Below are 17,748 nucleotides of genomic sequence, written 5' to 3' on the forward strand. Positions count from 1 at the left end.
TATTTAATAGTTTGATAACTAAAAGACTATGAAAGATCAATTTCAAAATCACAATGAATTAAAAAAACTAATTTTCTTCTGAGATTTGATTGTGTAATGTATTGGTGGGTCCCTCAGATTAACCCTTTAAAGTGGATACTTTTACCAATTTAATGGACACTGAATTGTGACGTATTTAGTTGAATAAAATAGAAGCCCATTTCTGTAGCTTAACCTTACAATAGCATTTTATTTTCCTCACATATCAAGAAGTCTGAAGGAAGGGAGTCTGAGCCCCTTCTATCATTTTGCTCTATCATCCACACAGGGAAGCTTTTATCTTCATGTTTGTCCAATCATGGAGGCAAGATGGCTTCTCCCTCTTCAGTTGTGCTGTAGCCTGGAGAGAGAGAAAGGGACAAAAAGAATATCGGTATTAGAAAAACAAAAATATTCCCAGAAGTCTCCAGCAGAAACATATTTGGACCTCATCACCTACACTTTTGTTACATTGCCACCCCTGGATGCAAAAGAGTCTGAGAAGGTGAGTGTTTTATCTGGGAACATTGCCAATCTGAGCAAAAAGGGGTTCTTTCTTATCAGTAAGGAGGTAGTGAGGAGTAGCTCTTAAGTAGGAATTAAGATGGTCTAAAAGTCATTGAATTCAGAATGTTATATAATCACAACCAGTATTTTTAAGCAACATAAATTTTCAGAGTGATACTAAGTTTCAGTAACTATTCACTTTTGCTATATTTGAAGGTTTTATTTTTTCATGACTAGCCATTGTTAATAATGAAATAATATAAAGAAATGTTTTAAGTACTTTACTCTCTGCATTATACTTGTGAGAATGATGTCATTATAGACCATTAACATTTTTTGCATACTAGAATATTCTTTTTTTATATACCTTACTTTAGGGTGACTTTAGGGTCCATGTTATAAATAGTACCAACCTCCTTTGGACAATATCTAAAATCTAAATAATAGTACCTAAATCCAAATTCTAAGGATTTTTCTGAGTTAATTACCAATATGTTTCAAATAACAATTTTAATGCCCACATACTGATAGCAGAATATTAAGTCCTAAATGGATTCTTTAAGCTAAATGTTGTACATTTATTCAAGAAACTGTTTTATTTTGTATATATTTGCTAGCCTTAATATCTAAAACTCAGTATTTGATAGATAAGTTTTTTAAGGTATTAAAATTGTTACCTCTTAAGGACATTTTTCTGTACCTATAAAAATTTTTCTTACTTATATTCTATCTCTCACTAAAATGTAAATCTTAGGTTCTCTGCATTCTTCAAAACCAGTCTTTAATGTTGATAATCAAGAAGGACAGATTTTTCAATGACATTTAGGTGGTGGGGAGGGGGGAGAAGACAGTCGAGATAGGATATCTGTCCTAATATTCTGCCTAAATGATACTCAGAACTGAACATAGTACATTTTTCTAAATGCAAATCTAATACTAATTCACATCTAATTTAATATATATTACAGATTTACATCTCAAGTCCTCTGTAGAGGAGAATTAATTCTACCTCATCTTATACATCTTATTGAATACATTTTTTCAAATCTAATTTTGATCCTGTTGATTTGTGATGATTTGTGTTTTAAAAATAGCCACACACTAGGTATGATATAGGGTGTCAAATATGTCACATGACACATGGGGTTCAGATAAAATACCATTTTCTCCAATTATAAAGGAAAACATGTATAATCTTGCATATGAAGACTTTACCCTTATTTGCTTATAGCTAAAGCATTTAGGAAGAAAGGATATATAAAAACACAATTGACAGAATAACCAAACAAGAATTTTTAAAATATGAAATAATTACGTGACTTTGTTTTCTCTCAAAATGTCCCTGGAAGTATGCTCTATAAGGTAATTCTTCTCCCTCCCCTGGACAGAGTTTTGATTTGTCCCCCACTTCTCTCTTAAATAATAAAAATCCTCCTGGTACTTTAATCACTTTCAGTTTAGAAACTGATAGGTACAGCTAGAGTAAATAATAAAAACTCCAAACTTTATTCAAAATTAAAGCTTCTGCACTCACCTAATCAACCATGCAACAGAAGGCAGCCCTGTAGTATACAGTATGACTTGGATAGAGACTCTGTTTTCCCAACTTGTCTTCTTCCTCTCCTCAAATGCTAATTAGCACTGTTTCTGACCACACCAGGTTTTAAGATGGTGGAGAGAGGAGATGTGAGGGCATAGGAAAGCTCCTGCATGCTTGTATTTTTGTGAGCTGCCATCATTGACTGCTGTCTCATTTGGGAGGTGTCAAAGCTGACTCTTGGTCTTTCTCCCTTGCAGGGTGTTTCATTTCCTTGTAGGGTTCTTCAGACCATTTACTCCTCTCCCCATTCATTAGCAGGCATCTCTCAACGGTACTTCACTGTGATTTGGGTCTCAGCAGGCCATCTCTTCACAGACTCTCTCTGTTGGGATCCTGTGGTCTTTTAGGCATCCCTTCTGATAAAATTCACTTAAGATGACTGTGGGTCAGCTTTCAGCCACATACGTGTGGTCCACACCTTCTCTATGTACCTGTGGTTCATTTTTAATTATAATTTAAATTATTTTTCAAAACCAAGCTCTCTGTGCTATTGTCACGACTGGTATTTTTCAGATGTATACAGATGTGTTTTAATAGCACTGAAATTAAGTTCAAAGCATAACTGAGTCATAGTTATTTTGCAATCATGAATACAGAACATAAAAAAAATATTACGTGTGATGAATGCATTTATTGATTGTTAAAAACATTGAGGATGGCTAAGATAGGCCAACATCCTTCTTTTACAGACAAAAAAACAAAGAATCAATTTAGTAAAATTGTTATTGGCCAGGAGTAGTGTGATTTATGTGGCATACTTCATGTAAAGGTTTATGTGATGCATGGGGTCTAAAGTAAACATATGTGGGTTTGAGTCCTATTTCTATAATGTATTAATTATAAGTTACAAGAAGTTGACCAAGTTTAATAAGGTAGGTAATCTCAGTTTCTTCTTCTATAAAATAGGGATAATAATAGCTCTAGTAATTGTATTGTTTGATAATTAAATAAAATGCAATACATATGGTGTGTACCACAGAGTAACTTCTTAATAATTGTTAGTTAATTTTGCCTTCTAACACCGTCAAATTTTTTTTTAATTACAGCTGTGGCTTCTTCAGGTATCTATTTTATTTTTTATGATTTCTGAAGTTAAAAATAACATATGTATTATATGAACGTATACACATATATGTACACATATATTTTTACATTATTTTCAGGTTATTATTAAATTACTATAATGCAGTAGTTAGCAAGTGTTTATTAAAATGAGAATCTTTGTTTATTATACTACATAAAATGAGCTTTATCAGGCTATACTTAATTTTTCTGAAAAGCAAATAAATCAGTAAAGGTAAGCTCCTACCTTTAATGATTTAATCTTTGGAATTAGTAAGCCAAGTAGAGAAGCTCTGGTTTTCAATGTAATAGAAGAAACAGACTATTAAAGGCCTCCATGACAGGCTGGGAGAAAACTCTGTAAGAATCTGGATACATAGTCTAGGATTTTATGATGCAAATCCTGATTATTTAGATGTTCACAACTCCTCCTCATCTTCTTTTAACAAGTTATTCATGTTGGTGGCCAAATAATCATCAAGCTATTGCTAAGTGGAATGGTTAGTATTGCATCTATAGCGTAGTTATCCAAAGAGAGGACACTAGTATTGTTTCCATGTAGATAGTGTCACTACATCCTTGTTTGTTTATACCCCTCATAACTATACATTCATTTCAAGATTCTGAATGTAATGAATGCTCAATATCTTTTCTCCATGTGCTTAAAAGTTTTAGGAAGGATTAGGACAAGCTTTTGTCCCCTGATCTTATTTTTCTCTTGCAACACAGATCCAAAACAACACCGCAAGGGTGTACTGTATAACACCTAGATCACAGTTCTAGACAATGCCTCCTTCCAATAGCTGAGATTCTAAGATACATTATGTTTAACTGTTAATGAAACCTATTTGGGTGTACTTAGTTCAAGATTAATGTTATTACTTTCTAGGCCCATTCTATGTAGATAACAAATATTTTCCCTTCAAAATTGTTAACGTTTTGTTCATAATAAGATGACAATTTGAGTTATCTTTTCCTATACATTTAGTATATTTCATATAAATATATTTGAAATATCTCTGTATACAATTCCTAGGTCTCTCCACTGAAAGGGCTTAGAAGAAATGGCTCAACAGTTGCAATAAACAAGACAAATCACCATATTCTGGTTTCTAAATGTCATTCTCCACTAAAAAATATCAGCGTTAATTGTGGGGACAGGCAGATTCCAGGGCTGGGGAATAAAAAAACAAGATAAATTTGGAACATTTTGTTATATTAGGAAACAAGGAAATGTTCAAATAATCAGGGGGACACATCAAAAGGATAAGCAAACCATCTTAAAGGAGCTCCTACAGGCCAAATCTGAAACAATTTGAGCATCAAAATAAAGAATATTAGTATTCTAACCCATTAGATTAAATAAGAATCTAGGAGCCCATACTAACACAAACTTTAAAAACAAATAAATAAAGGGACTAATATTAAAGGCTTAGACCTCTACTCATTAGCTTAGTTCATTCAGTAAATGTGTATCAGGTGACTGTACCACAACTTCAAGATGAACCTGCAGATGAAAATTTCTCCATGACTATAGATAAAGCCTAGAACAAATGCCAATCATTTAGACACTTATCTCCTTAGACACCGGGCAAGTACCAGTATGTTGGAAACTTTCTGGGAAAAAAAGCTCCAAATGTGTATTTCCAATTCTGCATGGTTACTTTAATGCCATTTCTCTGTCATCTCTTAAAGTATGATGCTGTAGTAGTTCCCTGACAGAAACTACCTTTGACTTGGCCTGCCTAAAGGTCTGTATCCTCCTTCCATCTCTTGCTACATCTCCTATAATTTCTCCTTCCCAGCTCCTCATCCAGCTATTCCACTTTTGCCACGCACTTAGGAATTGAAAAAGCCCTCAGCTTACAAATTAGGAACAGTGAATTCTTTTAAATAAAATGTAATGAATACCTAAAACATAATTCTATCACCCTAACTTAAAAAGAGGAAAAAACAAACCACAAAAAACACACTATTAAATCATGATTTTCATTAAGTAGTACCTGGTTCTCAATGCTAACATATTTAAAAGGCTGAAAATCTACTAAAGTATGCTAAATGGAAATATCGAAAACTGTGTGTCACAAATTACTCAATCTTTCCACAATATTTCCATGAGCATAGTTTGCATTAAATATGAAGGATAATATTTAATTTAACATTTTATTGTTTTGAAATGACATAATGATAAACATTCTAGTGGTTATAGAATATGGCTATAGTCTAGAGTTAGTTTATAGCTATTAACTAGAATAAGTATGTCATGGAAACTGTTCTGAAGATAAATGTTACATTAGTTAAATCACAACAGCAAAAAGATATCTCATTCATTCACTCATTGAACAATGATTTATTGAGTATCTACTATATACTACTAGTACCATGTACTATGCAGTACTACTTATATTATGGATCATAGGTACCCAAGGATGAATTAATAATGTCTCTGTCCTAAAGAAACTTACTAGTGACAAAAGCAGACACATAAATTAGTAATTGCAAAGCAGTGTCTCAAGTGCATAAGTCAATGGTAGCACAAAGACTGAGCAATTCTTTGGATGATGGGTGGGAGAGAGTGAGAGGTTTCCTCAAAGAGTGAAAGCTTGAGGTGGATTTTAAGAGATGAGCCACAGTTTATTAGGCAAGAATGAACGAATGAGCAGCTATTAAACAAAGTCACAGAGGCATAGACTAGCCTGGAACATGGTGAGAAGAGGTGAGGGAAGAATTAAATTTTAAGCAGGGTCCAACTTTTGGAAGGCCTTGGAGACTAACCTAAGTGGTAGCATAACTGAATGTATAAAATAATGAAAGTAGAAATTATTTAGTTTCTGACCTGTCCAGTTCCTTCACACCTCAGGACCTAGGTATTACCCCTTTCCCCTGCCTGAAAAGTCCTTCCCCCAGATTTTTACACAACTGTATGCTGTGCCTCATTCAACTCTTGGCTTAACAATCACCTTTTAATACCACCGAACTGAATTAGTGCCACCCTACCACACCCACCTATTAATCTTCTATTTCCATTGTTTTTAAATCAATAGAGAATAGAAACACAGTTGTAAATATCAATTTTACAACTTTATGTAACATACCCATATACCCTTGATTTCTAATCTCTTTATTCTTGTAAACTAGACTGAGACAATTGTAGAAATTGCTAAGCAACGTTTGGTGTAGTACAGACTCTAGGGATTTGTTAGTTGGCAATCTTCCCTTTATCCTGTAATGAACATATTTTGTTCACTAGTAGCCATATGAGTATGACTAAAGCAGAAGAAACCCTTTCAGAGATATTTGCATTTTATTATCTCAAAAGGATAAATCTCTAATGCAAATTATCAGGCAATATGACAAAACATAGTGAAGTGTTTTGGAGACAGCAGAAAAGATGTTTCTAGCCCTTTAAATCATACCTCATAATGCAAATCTTCCTATCCTTGAGGAGACCTACATTTGTCTCCAGAGAAAAGAGCTAGGAAGTAAGTCTCCATTAGTACTGAGAAAACTTAGATTTCTTTTATTTAGCATCCTGCTAAAGTGGGAGCTTCAGGGAATGTTTATACATAAACTGTATAAATGTGTATATTTATACACTGTATATTCATTGTAGTTATGTGTCTCCTTTTTCCTACTATTGTATTTTCCTTCATTCATTCAACCTCTGTGAGGAATACAAACATGAGTCATGCTCTCAAGTTATAGCCTAGAAGTGAGGCTGAGCTATGCCTAGAATTTTGTAATACAACCTGATGAAAAGGATCAGGTAGCATTTCATAGGAGTTCAATAGATAAGATTACTTTCAGCTGATTATACATAAAAAAAAGAAAACTTTTAAATAAGAAGTTTATTTAAGCTGGACTTTTAAAGAATCACCTAACCAAAAAATGGTTGGGTGTCAATGAATCTATAGATTACATGAAATGATATGTACATATACGGAAGATATATGTACATGTGCATTTTTGATGGGGGAAGAAGGGTGGGATAAGATCACTAGTATTCATCATATTCTGAAAGACATCTCTGACATTCAGAATGGTTAAAAGCAAACCACACCACACAGAATAGTGTCTGGAGAGGTTTGCAAAATTATTAAAATTAGTATGATTAGAATTACACTCATATTGCCTCCAATTGTTCATCAGAAGTTTTGCTTCTTAGTAATCTGACTGAGGAAGCATGATGAACTTTTCTTTGAATTTTTTGAAGTATGTTTTTCCAAAGTCTAGAAAACACATCTGATTGTTCCTCACTATTTTAAGATAGAAAATGTTCACTTTATTTCCATATAAACTTTCTTTATATCTACAAGATTTTCCACTATTGACAAAAATTAAGCCCATGATAATATTGTGCCTTTTTTGCTTCTTTCACTTAATTGAAATGGAAACTATTGTCATTTAAAATCAATAACAAAATGATAAAAAATAATAGGGAGGATTAGAATATGGGCATTAAACATCATGTTAAAAATTCATGTAGCATATTTTAAATTTTTAAAAAATTTATGATGGGAAATGATGGGAATCTAAAGGCATATATTAAGGAGATACATAGAGAAAAAAAAGAATAAATTAAGATGTGCATTTGAAAAACAGGAAGAATAATAATGTGAAAAAACAGAAGTAGTTATAAACGTAAGAGATAATAGTATTTTATAGAGAAGAGTTTTCTATAAGGTTGAGTGCATGAAAAAACAGTAAGATGGTTTTAAAAGATTTAGAATCACAAAGTAGAAAGTGATGGCAATTGAAATACTCAAATAAAAAAAAAGGAGGGGATATAGATATAACTACTTGATGGCATGAAATCCAAGTACTTGAATTTTTGAAGTGTTTAAAAAAATCTAGTAAGGAAGGCTAAAAGTATAAAAGCTGTAAGAATATCTTTTTGAATTTAGTAGAATATAAATTGATGATAAAAGACTGACAGGCATCAAATGAGTAAAAAGCCAAATAATAAAAAAAGAAAGATAAATTCAGATATTGACATTCAATAAGTATGCCTGCATAACACTGCATAAGAAGGAATATATTTCCAGATCCAAAAACAACATTATTCTGTTGTATTTTGTGCATACGTTGAATAAGGTAACAAAAGCATCAGTCACAGAACAAAAAATTACTTTCATGCTTTCTTTGCTTGAGCTGGTCAAATTTCTCTCCATACATGTGAACTCTGTAGTTAGGATGGAGCAATGATTTAAACAATCTTGCAGTTCTCTTTCCTCACTTCGTGTAGTCTGCGTGGTCCATGAATTTCACACAAAGAGATGCTTTACAAAGACCAAAGTCACTTCATTTAGAACTTTCTAGCAGCTAAAATGATCTAATACTCTCATAGATTTAAGTACTCAAATCTTGACTGTCCCCAGATCTTTTACACAGGGCCAGGTGACTAGTTGACAGTCTTGACTGAAAGTAATTTCCTGAGATCTGGAGACACTGGACCATATATTCCCTCCCAATACTAAGACCAATACTAAAAGTAGTAAGATGGCTCTACGAAATGCAGAAGCACAACCAATGACCACTAATTCTAGACTAAAATGAAACAGTTCTGGCCCTTCTATGAAAAATTAGTTGATAGAAACCTAAATGTTACAATCATCAAAATATTTGAGGTTTTGAGGTAAGGAGAATTAGCACTACAATGTAATTTGACGAGATACCAAATAAAATATGCAGTTCCACACGTGTTTGGAGAAGTCTAAGACCCTAATCCTTCCCCTCATTAACTTGCAGAGGCCTGATTTCTCAACATTAGATCCTCACCTTAGAATATAGTCTTCTTCACTGATCTTTCCTCTCCTCTCTGCTTAGTAAAAGATATTACAAACCAGAGTTCAGTGTTTTCCTCTTCTCATGTTTTGCACTCTGCTAGGTTAGGCCAAAGATTTAAGGTTTCAAAGTGTCCCCACATCTATCCCTGTAACCCAAACTCTCTCCGGGACTTGGGCTTGTATTTCCAGTCACTGGACTTAAGCTGTGCACATCTGTGGAGTCACTGGGCTGGGCCCAGAAACCACCAGATAAACATGGCAAATCCTCCTGAAACATCATTTGGCAAAGTTTGAGGGAAAAGTCATATTTCACATTGGTATAAATATGAACCTACTACTACAGAGTAGAATCTATAATCCATAGGACTTTTAGATGAAAACTGGAGACTTCAAATACTTTTGGTTGGGGGTGGGTGAGTATATTATCGTTGGAGATGATCTGATAGAAAAGTCTAAGATGCTTTGCATCATGCTAAATAAATCTCCCTTATAAATATGGATTAGCATTTTTGTGTGAATACTGTAGCAAGAGTGAAAAGAGGTTTAATAATAGGAATGGCCATGGACAAACTATGAAGCAGGTCAAGCTTATTCTCCACCACCACCACCACCACCATCACTACTGCCTCTCAGACCCTGTCCCAAGCTCTTAAAGAATCTGGCTTCTTTTCTTAACCTCAGCCTCAAGGCTAAGTATATTCTGTCTTTTCTTCATCAATATGTGCTCTTCCGCATTCCATTTTCTTAAGACATTAGCATGAATGTAAAGAGATAATCATTTAACACTAAACATAAAAATTCACATTAAGGTAGTGGTCAGACAGTGGAATTTCATACACTATCACTTTGGATATATCTGTTATTAGGCAGAATTCTGCTGAGCATTTACATTGTGCCAGAGAATGTGCAAAATGATAAGAATGCACAAAATGATAAGAATGCAAAGATGAACTAAAAAGCCCCAGCTATTCTTTCTGTGGAGGACAGACTTGAAAATAAGGAAGTGTGTTAGAAGCCATGTTTCCACAAAGGGTACAAGGAGACATAAAGAAGAGTTTGTGTTATGTTGGTAGGAAAAAAAAAAAAAAAAATAGAAAAGGCTCCTGAGAGAAAAGGGCCTTAGAGGTATGTCTTAGAGGGTAAGCAGGTACAAGCCCCACAAATAGAGAGAGATGGCTGTATTTCAGGCAAAGAACCAAGAAATAGCCTAGGGAGTCAAGGAAACTAAGAAATTCAGGATGGATGAAACAAAAGGTTGTAAGGGGAAGGGGAGACCCAGGCCTGACCCTTTGGTAGGACACACGAGTCAGCTGTCTCAGGTCCCAAATATGGTGGGGTTTTGGCACAAGGCACTGTACCTCATTGTCCTGATCAAAATATTACTGAAATTCAATTTTTAAATTTCTGTCTTTAATGATATTCCAAGGGACCTAGAACAGATGCTATAAAGGGGCTTCCTTTAGTCTGTGTTTGTTTTGGAGAATGCACATTAGCTGGGCGCCCTGGGTTCCAATTCCAGGGGGTATATGGCGAGATGTGGTTGGAGAGTGTGGAAGGGGCAGAGGAGGATCAAACCAAACTAAGGAATTTGTACTTTACTGTGTATTTAGTGGGCAGCATTAGTGGATTTTAAGCAGAGGAGAAAGGAGAGGTTTCAGAAAGTTCTTTCAGCTAATCCAAACACAGGTTTTTGAGGTAAAGGCAGGGAGAGGGAAAATAACCACAATAATATGGGGTAGTTATGTTGATAACCTGAACTAAGTTAGAAACAGTGAGGATATGAATATGTGGTATCCTATAATACTGCAGCAGACAGAATGATGGCCCCCTAAAAGATATCTAGGTCCTAATCCCTAGAACCTGTGAATACGTTATGTTACATGGCAAAAGGAAATTAGGTTTACAGATAGAACTAAGGTTGATAATCAACTGACTTTAAACTAGGGAGATCATCCTGGGTTACCTGGGTGCCTGATGTAATCACAAGAGTCCTGAAAAGTAGAAGAGGTAAGCAGGAGCGTCAGTGTCATGGCGATGGGATGTGAGCAGGCCTTAACTGGCTGTTGTTGGCACTGAAGATGGAGGAAGGGGGCCATATACCAAGGAGGTCAGGCACCCTGTAGGAGTGGGAAAAGGCAAGGAATAGGATTTTCTAGAGATCCAGAAGACACACAGCCCCTCCAACTTCTTAATTTTAGCCCCGTGAGAACCATTCTGGACTTCTGGCCTCCACAACTATAGATAATAAATCTGTGTTGTTTTGAACCACCAATGTGGAAATTTGTTACAGAATCAACAGGAAAAACACAAATACCCAACTCAGCCTTGGCATGAAGAAAGCCCGTGACTGAAAACCACATTGAACATTTACAGTCTCTTCTAAAATGTGAGTCGTATCTTCATCAGAGCTCTGGTCAGGCAGCTCTCACCTTCGTAAAGGTTTTCCTAGATGAGGCACACCGCACTTCGGTCTTACTGTTCATGGTTCTTTATCCTTCCTCTTCAAACACTTAAAGATCTCTTAATATATGGATATAATTTTTATGTCTGTTGATCAACCAATTGCTGACCTTTGTGTCCACTTCTGTTCAGAGAGTAAATTTAAAAATACTCAGTATTAGGGACTTTAAATGTAATACAGCATTAGAAGTAGGAGCTTTAGAGTCACATAGACATGGATCAAGACACAAATTCACCCCTTATAGGTAGTGTGGCTTTGGGTAATTTATAATACTTGAGCCTCAGTTTCCTCATCTGTAAAAAGGAATAGCAATGTCTTAGGTCAGGATCCCCGGAAACACACTCTGAGGTGAGGACTGTGTGTAATTGTTTTATTAACAAAACACTTCCAGGAAAAACACATAAATTACAGAGTAAGCAAGATAGGGAAGGAAGTGATTTCAGGCAAAATTCTAGCATCAGCATGATCCTGCAGGGGAGCCTTGGGGTGTAAATTACACTTCAGATTTTCTTATTACTAGAGGCTTTTATACTGTGTAGGGCAGTCCTTGGCAAACAGGTGTCCTAGGAGGGAAGTGAACTCCTAAGTGGTTCCCCTCTGGCTCTCTGTGCCTGAAGGCAAAATGAGTCTAGTAGCCCTTGGGCAGTCTTCCAAAGAGAGTCTCAGGGGCTGGCTCTGAGAAGTAAAAGAACACAGAACCTAGGGGTAAGGCGGATCCAATCAAAGGGATCCTAAGGGATCAGGATGGAACTTAACTGGGTCTGCCACAAGCATCTACCTCATAGAACTCCTAAGGATTGAATGTACTCATGTTTTTCTTTCTTTAGCTTTTAAGACTCCTGAACTATTTTTCTTTTGGAATAGCACGCAATATCTAGTGCCATGTTCTGCACGTAGAGTGCTCAGCAATGAAATAATTCTTTCGTGACATAGGCATCCATCCCAGAAAGGATAAAGGAGACAAAGGAGAAATAAAGCAAATGTGAAGGATACCAGAATAGAAAGTAACCAAATTAGTCTGAATCTAGCAGTTCAAAATGGTCATAATTTCAGTCATATTTTTCAGAGAGCTGGAAACTTGAAAAACTTAAGATTCACAACTATTTGCTTTCATCTCTGAAAAGCTAGGCAAAGTAAACCAGCCAAAGAACAAACAATGTATTTATTTGATGACAATAAACCTTACAGGAAATGCCGCCCCTCCCACCGCCAAGAAACAATCTAACGAGTCCCCAGAATACATGTAATTTTTTTCTTAAGGTATCTCCTTCTTTGCTATTCTGGTCCTATACTGATAATTAAAACCTTCAATTTTGATAGCATGTTACAACTTTAAAGTGCATTCACGTTTAAGTGTATTTAAAGAGCATTCAGTTTTACATGATGCTCACACAACCCTGTCATATATTTTCACTCCCTTTTTACAAATGAGGGAACAAGCTCTGACAGTGTAAGTGACCTAGTTAAGCTTGCACAGCTAAAGGCAAGATCCCAACTTCTGACACCCAAGAAAGTACTTTCCCCAGGGTTCTACATGATTCGTCACCTTGTATGAGTCAAGATCCAGTCAGGAGACAGAAATCACACCAAAATTAGAACAGGGAACATTTAATATAAAGAATTATTAACTAGCAGTTCTTCTTTTAAGAGAGAAGAAGATATCACTAAAGAATACAGGAAGAGTGGATTAAGGGAGCAGACACTACCTCCAGGGCTGTGGGAGAGTACTCAAGGAGGGATAACTTAGAAGAACTACCCCCATCCCTGCTCTCTACCCTACGAAGCCTGAGAGACAGTCCTCATTGGAGATAATGAGGCTGTGGCCCATTTGACAGTCAAGAAATTGGTTGAGGTGTCACAGACTGGGTTGGTGAGAAAAACCAACAGCTAGGGGGCCAGTGAAACTTGCTAGGAAGTCACCCACTGGGTTGCTGGTGAGGCTTACTAGGAAGTCACACACTGGGGAACTGGCCAAACTTCCTGGAGGGTGTGAAATACTTGGTTTCTTGGATACCACTGACCAGCACACCATAGGAGCAAGAAGAAAAGCACTGGAAACAAGAAGAGGAGCCCCTTTTATATGCACTGTCCCTCCAGCACCTTCTATTGACAAGTGCTAACATTGAGCCAACTGAAAACAAAGAAATGTTTACAGGTTCCAGCTCTAATTATCACAATTCAGGGCAAAAAAAAGATGAATTAGAAGCTTCCAAACACTAAATTAGCTGGCACACACCTCAATGACTCTCCTGGGTTCTTAAGGGTAAAATACTTTTATGTCAAATTCCTGCTCCATTTGTTTTCTTTTTCCCTAAGTACCTCTACAATAAAATGCAGACCCAACCTCTGGGGACATGACATTATGTACTGATTGCTGGTAGGATATGTGGTAATTGCACGGGAAGAGTGTACAACACAGTGACTGAGACCACGTCTTGAGTCAAACACTTGGGTCTGAATGTTAGCTTCACCACTGACTAAAACTGCAGCCTTGCAAAAATTAACCTCTGTATGCCTCAGTTTCCTTATCTGTAAAAGGGGATGATAATAGTACATACTTTACTAAGATGTCAGGAGAAATAAATTAATATATGTAAAGCCTATAGAACAACATGTGATAAATGTTAAAAAAGGTAAATGATAAAAAAGAACTTTATAAATATTAGTATTACCCATACGTGTTAGTTTGTAAATGGCGTTTAAAAATACACACTGCATTCGGTTCTCATTACCAATTTCCACTTAAGACTGTATCTCATAATGCTAAAACCCAACTTCGTTGGGTGACACTGGGCTACGGTACAAAAAGTCCTGCCCATACCTGGGCATTTCCTGCATCTCTGGCTTCAGATCCTGGCATTGCTCCTGGCTCACTGAATAATCCTCATCAATCAAAGCCAATTCATTGGGGACCCATTTTCTCAAGTGCAAAAAGACACGGTTAAATCATCTTTCTTTAAGATCTCTTCCGTTGTGACTAACTTTGATCCCCCACTTCCCCAAACAGTGAGTTATACGAGAAGGGGAAAAAAGAGGAAATGATCATTTTCAGTGCCTACCCATCTATGTCAGGCAAGCGTTTTGCACGTACTGCCTGATCTCATCCTTACTGTAGTCCTGTCAGATTAGTACTTTTAAGCCTATTTAACAAATAAGGAAACTGAGGCTCAGAAAGGTCGACACTTCATTCAAGATCACACTCCTGCTAAGTAGCGGAGCCTGAATTCAAACTGGGTCCTTCTGTTTGGGTCGACTAAGCATTTTAAACTGTTCCGCTTGCCTCCCACACTGTCTTCATCTCAGACAGCAAGAATCCTAACAGCTCAGTGCTTTTCATGCTTTGCTTTGAAGAGATGAGTGGGTGTGCCCATTTTTTTCTTTTTTAATTATCATTTGGAAACTAAAGCAAATTAAATCCACCTACCAGTTACAGGAATTTAAAAAGTCACCCCTAACATCTCACACACGAAACTAGCCTTTGAGTGAAACCCAGCGGCCCTCCTGCATCCTGGCGCCCCGGTCCTCACCTCTCCTCCCGGCTGCAAACTTGGTGAAGGGAAAGGAGCCTGGTGGCGGGCCAGCGAGCTGAGTTCCAGCCCCTGTTCTGCCGCTCTGTCAACCCTCGGAGGCTTCTTCTCCTTCAGGGTAGCAGGAGGTTGTCTGCTCGGGTCAACTTTTAGGGTTCCTCCCGCGTCCCAGCCCGGCCGCTCTGAGGGCGCCCGCGGCGAGGGCGTGCCCAGCGGTCTCGCCGCAGATCCCGCGTGAAACTGCCCAGTTCTCTGAGGAGGCTGCTCACCGCAGCCGTCCCCACCCCCATCCCGCAGTCCCTTTCTTCCCGCTTTTCTAACGTGGACAAGTGAAGCCCCTACCCTTCGGTGGCTGGAATCGCCTTTCACGAGCCAAGCCTCCGCTAAGTTCCCGTCTGCACCCGAGGCCGGGGCGCTGCTTCCCCCTCCCCGGCTGACAGAAAAACCAGTCTGCAGTTCTCTAACTTTACGCTCCTCTGAGGGGAATTCTGAGAACTCTGCGACGGGTCTGACTGAAACGTGAGAAGACAAAGCCTGTCTAATCAGTGAACTCCGACGCCTCCACCCGGCTCGCAGCGCTCAGGCCTTCTCCGGCGAGTGCATGCCGGGCGGGTCCCAGAGCTCGGCTTTCTCACGCCAGAATTCCGCGCCCCGAGGCTCGCGGCGCTCGAGCCGCAGCGCCCGGCACTGGGCGAGCCGAAGTCCAGGTGCCGCTATTTCTGCTCCGGCCCGCCCAGGTCTGAGGAAGTCAGGGCGTGCTCACAGCGCGGCAGCCTAGCGCGGCGCTCGGCCGCCGGGAGGCTGAAGAAAGGTCCGCGCTGGGCTCGCAGCCCTTCCTGCCGGCCTCCCCACGCCGGGCCTCGGCTCCCCTCGTTTCCCGCTCCCGCCTCCTCCCGTAGACTGCCAGGCGGACCCAGCCTGCCTCTCTCTCAGCCTTCACTACCGGGTCAAGCGGCGGAGGGAGGGAGAGGAGACAGCGGCGAAGCGGCTCCCCACCCGGCGCGCGCGTGCCCCTCCTCCCCCTCCTCCCCCTCCAGCCCGCTCCCTCCTCCTCTGCCCTCTGCCTCCTCCCGTGTTGCCAGTACAGTACAACTAGTACGCGCGCACACAGGCACAGACACGCGCGGGCGCGCGCGGACCCTGCCGCTGCCACTGCAGCTACCATGGATATCAGCTAACAACACACGCTCAGGCGCGCGCGCGCGCTCCCACTCGCACCACGCAGGAGTGGCCCCCGGCATCCTTACCCTCCTTCCCCACCCCCACCCCACCCGCTCCCCAGCTCGGCTACTGCTCGCTCTGGCTGCCGCCGCCGCCGCCGCCGCCACCGCCGCCACCACCGCCACCACCACAGCTCTCTTCTGCTGCGGGGCCACAGCCTTGAGTGTCATTCAAGGGACAGCACAACCTCACCCAAGCTCTCCTACCTCTGCCCAGCCGTCCCTGTCATCCTCCCCCTTCCTCGTCCACACTCCATCCAAAGAAGAGGGAAAGCACCGAACAGAGGCGGGAGGAAGGCAAAGTCTGCTCTTCTCACCTCTTGGCCCCCTGGCTCCTCCATCCTCATTCTCTCAGCACCAACTCCCCTACCCCAAAGGAATCCCTCAGGAGCTGAGGCGACTCACCCCACTGCCATGTCCAAAAGCTTGAAAAAGAAAAGCCACTGGACTAGCAAAGTCCATGAGAGTGTCATTGGCAGGAACCCGGAGGGCCAGCTGGGCTTCGAACTGAAGGGGGGCGCCGAGAATGGACAGTTCCCCTACCTGGGGGAGGTGAAGCCCGGCAAGGTGGCCTATGAGAGCGGCAGCAAGTTGGTGTCTGAGGAACTGCTGCTGGAAGTAAACGAGACCCCCGTGGCGGGGCTCACCATCAGGGACGTGCTTGCCGTGATCAAACACTGCAAGGATCCCCTCCGGCTCAAGTGTGTCAAGCAAGGTGAGCGCAGCGGCTTGCTCGGTGCTTTGCCAGGAGGCTGGACCGCTCCAAGCGCGGGGCATAATGGAAGGGTGGGCTCGCGTGTGGAAGGGGGTGTGTTGCGCGACGGTGGGGTGAGGTCGGGAGAGAACCGGCAGAGCAAGTGGGCTTTGCCCGGGTTCCGAATGGGGGTCTCGGTGGAAGGGAGGGGCGGATTGCGGTGGGGCGTGCAACTTTGTTTGCGCAGTTATCCCCTCCCCTTTGGTAGGTGTTCGGCCTTGTCTGACCTCGGAGGTGCAGGCGAGCTCCCGGGGCAATTGAATGTGCGTCAGCGGCACGGCCCGCAGTGGATGAAGAGCTTTTAGGGAAGGAAGGAAGGAAGGAAGAAAGGATGGAAGAAAAGAAGGAGGCAGGGAGAAAGGGGAGGAGGGAGAAAGGGGAGGAAGGAGCAACTTGAGGGTGCAGCGGCATCACCAGCAGGGCGGAGAGGAGTAGGGGGTGGCGGGACGAGCGGAGAGCTGCGCCCTCCGTTTCGGGAGCTGGACTGAAGACGCCTTGGGGCAATCCCTGAGCCACTAGTTGACGAAGAAGGGACGGGGCAGATTGCTTCGGGCGCTTGGACGGGTCTTCCTTAACTTTTTCCCTGCCTCACTCCCCTGTCCCCCTCCCCCGCCCACGACCGTGTCATGTGGGCACCGCGCGTCACGTGCGCACTGACTAACCCGGGCGCTCACCCCGAGCTGGCCCGCGGGAGGCGGTTCGCGAGGAAGGCGCGGCACCAGCAGCGGGTTCTACCGTTGGGGGTCAGGAGGAGAGACGTGGTTACCGGAATGTTCTTTACTATGAACATTGGGTTGAGTGGAAGTTCTCTGT

At 40.7% G+C, this 17,748-nt stretch overlaps 2 protein-coding genes across 11 annotated transcripts in view; one reads left to right on the forward strand and one right to left on the reverse strand.

Annotated features, from left to right (window-relative positions):
- Positions 1–209: 209 nt before the first annotated feature.
- Positions 210–16,202, reverse strand: LOC132371305 (uncharacterized). Its single transcript, XM_059932533.1, has 3 exons — positions 16,052–16,202; positions 14,962–15,473; positions 210–379 (listed from the first exon to the last, which is right to left on the reverse strand). Exons 1-3 carry the CDS (start codon positions 16,200–16,202, stop codon positions 296–298), a joined length of 747 nt encoding a protein of 248 aa, XP_059788516.1. The 3' UTR covers positions 210–295.
- MAGI2 (membrane associated guanylate kinase, WW and PDZ domain containing 2) overlaps positions 16,129–17,748 on the forward strand; it is a 1,337,104-nt gene continuing 1,335,484 nt past the window's right edge. For all 10 annotated transcript variants that reach the window (XR_009505080.1, XM_059934073.1, XM_059934076.1 and 7 more), the window contains exon 1: positions 16,129–16,896. Coding sequence is in view for 9 of the 10 variants with exons in the window: in XM_059934073.1 (XP_059790056.1) it covers positions 16,596–16,896 (301 nt within the window). In the remaining variant the exon portion in view is untranslated. The remainder of the gene's footprint in view (positions 16,897–17,748) is intronic.

This window comes from Balaenoptera ricei, chromosome 9 (assembly GCF_028023285.1).
Source record: "Balaenoptera ricei isolate mBalRic1 chromosome 9, mBalRic1.hap2, whole genome shotgun sequence".
Classification (NCBI taxonomy): domain Eukaryota; kingdom Metazoa; phylum Chordata; class Mammalia; order Artiodactyla; family Balaenopteridae; genus Balaenoptera; species Balaenoptera ricei.

What these genes read in the sequence shown, in the direction of transcription:
- LOC132371305 (XM_059932533.1), bottom strand. Translation starts at nt 16,202, where the DNA reads ATGCCGGGGGCCACTCCTGCGTGGTGCGAGTGGGAGCGCGCGCGCGCG. An exon ending in TGTGTGCGCGCGTACTAGTT is followed by an intron (nt 15,474 to 16,051) that starts GTACTGTACTGG and finishes CTCACGTTTCAG; the next exon opens with TCAGACCCGTCGCAGAGTTC. An exon ending in GTTTGCAGCCGGGAGGAGAG is followed by an intron (nt 380 to 14,961) that starts GTGAGGACCGGG and finishes CTCTCTCTCCAG; the next exon opens with GCTACAGCACAACTGAAGAG.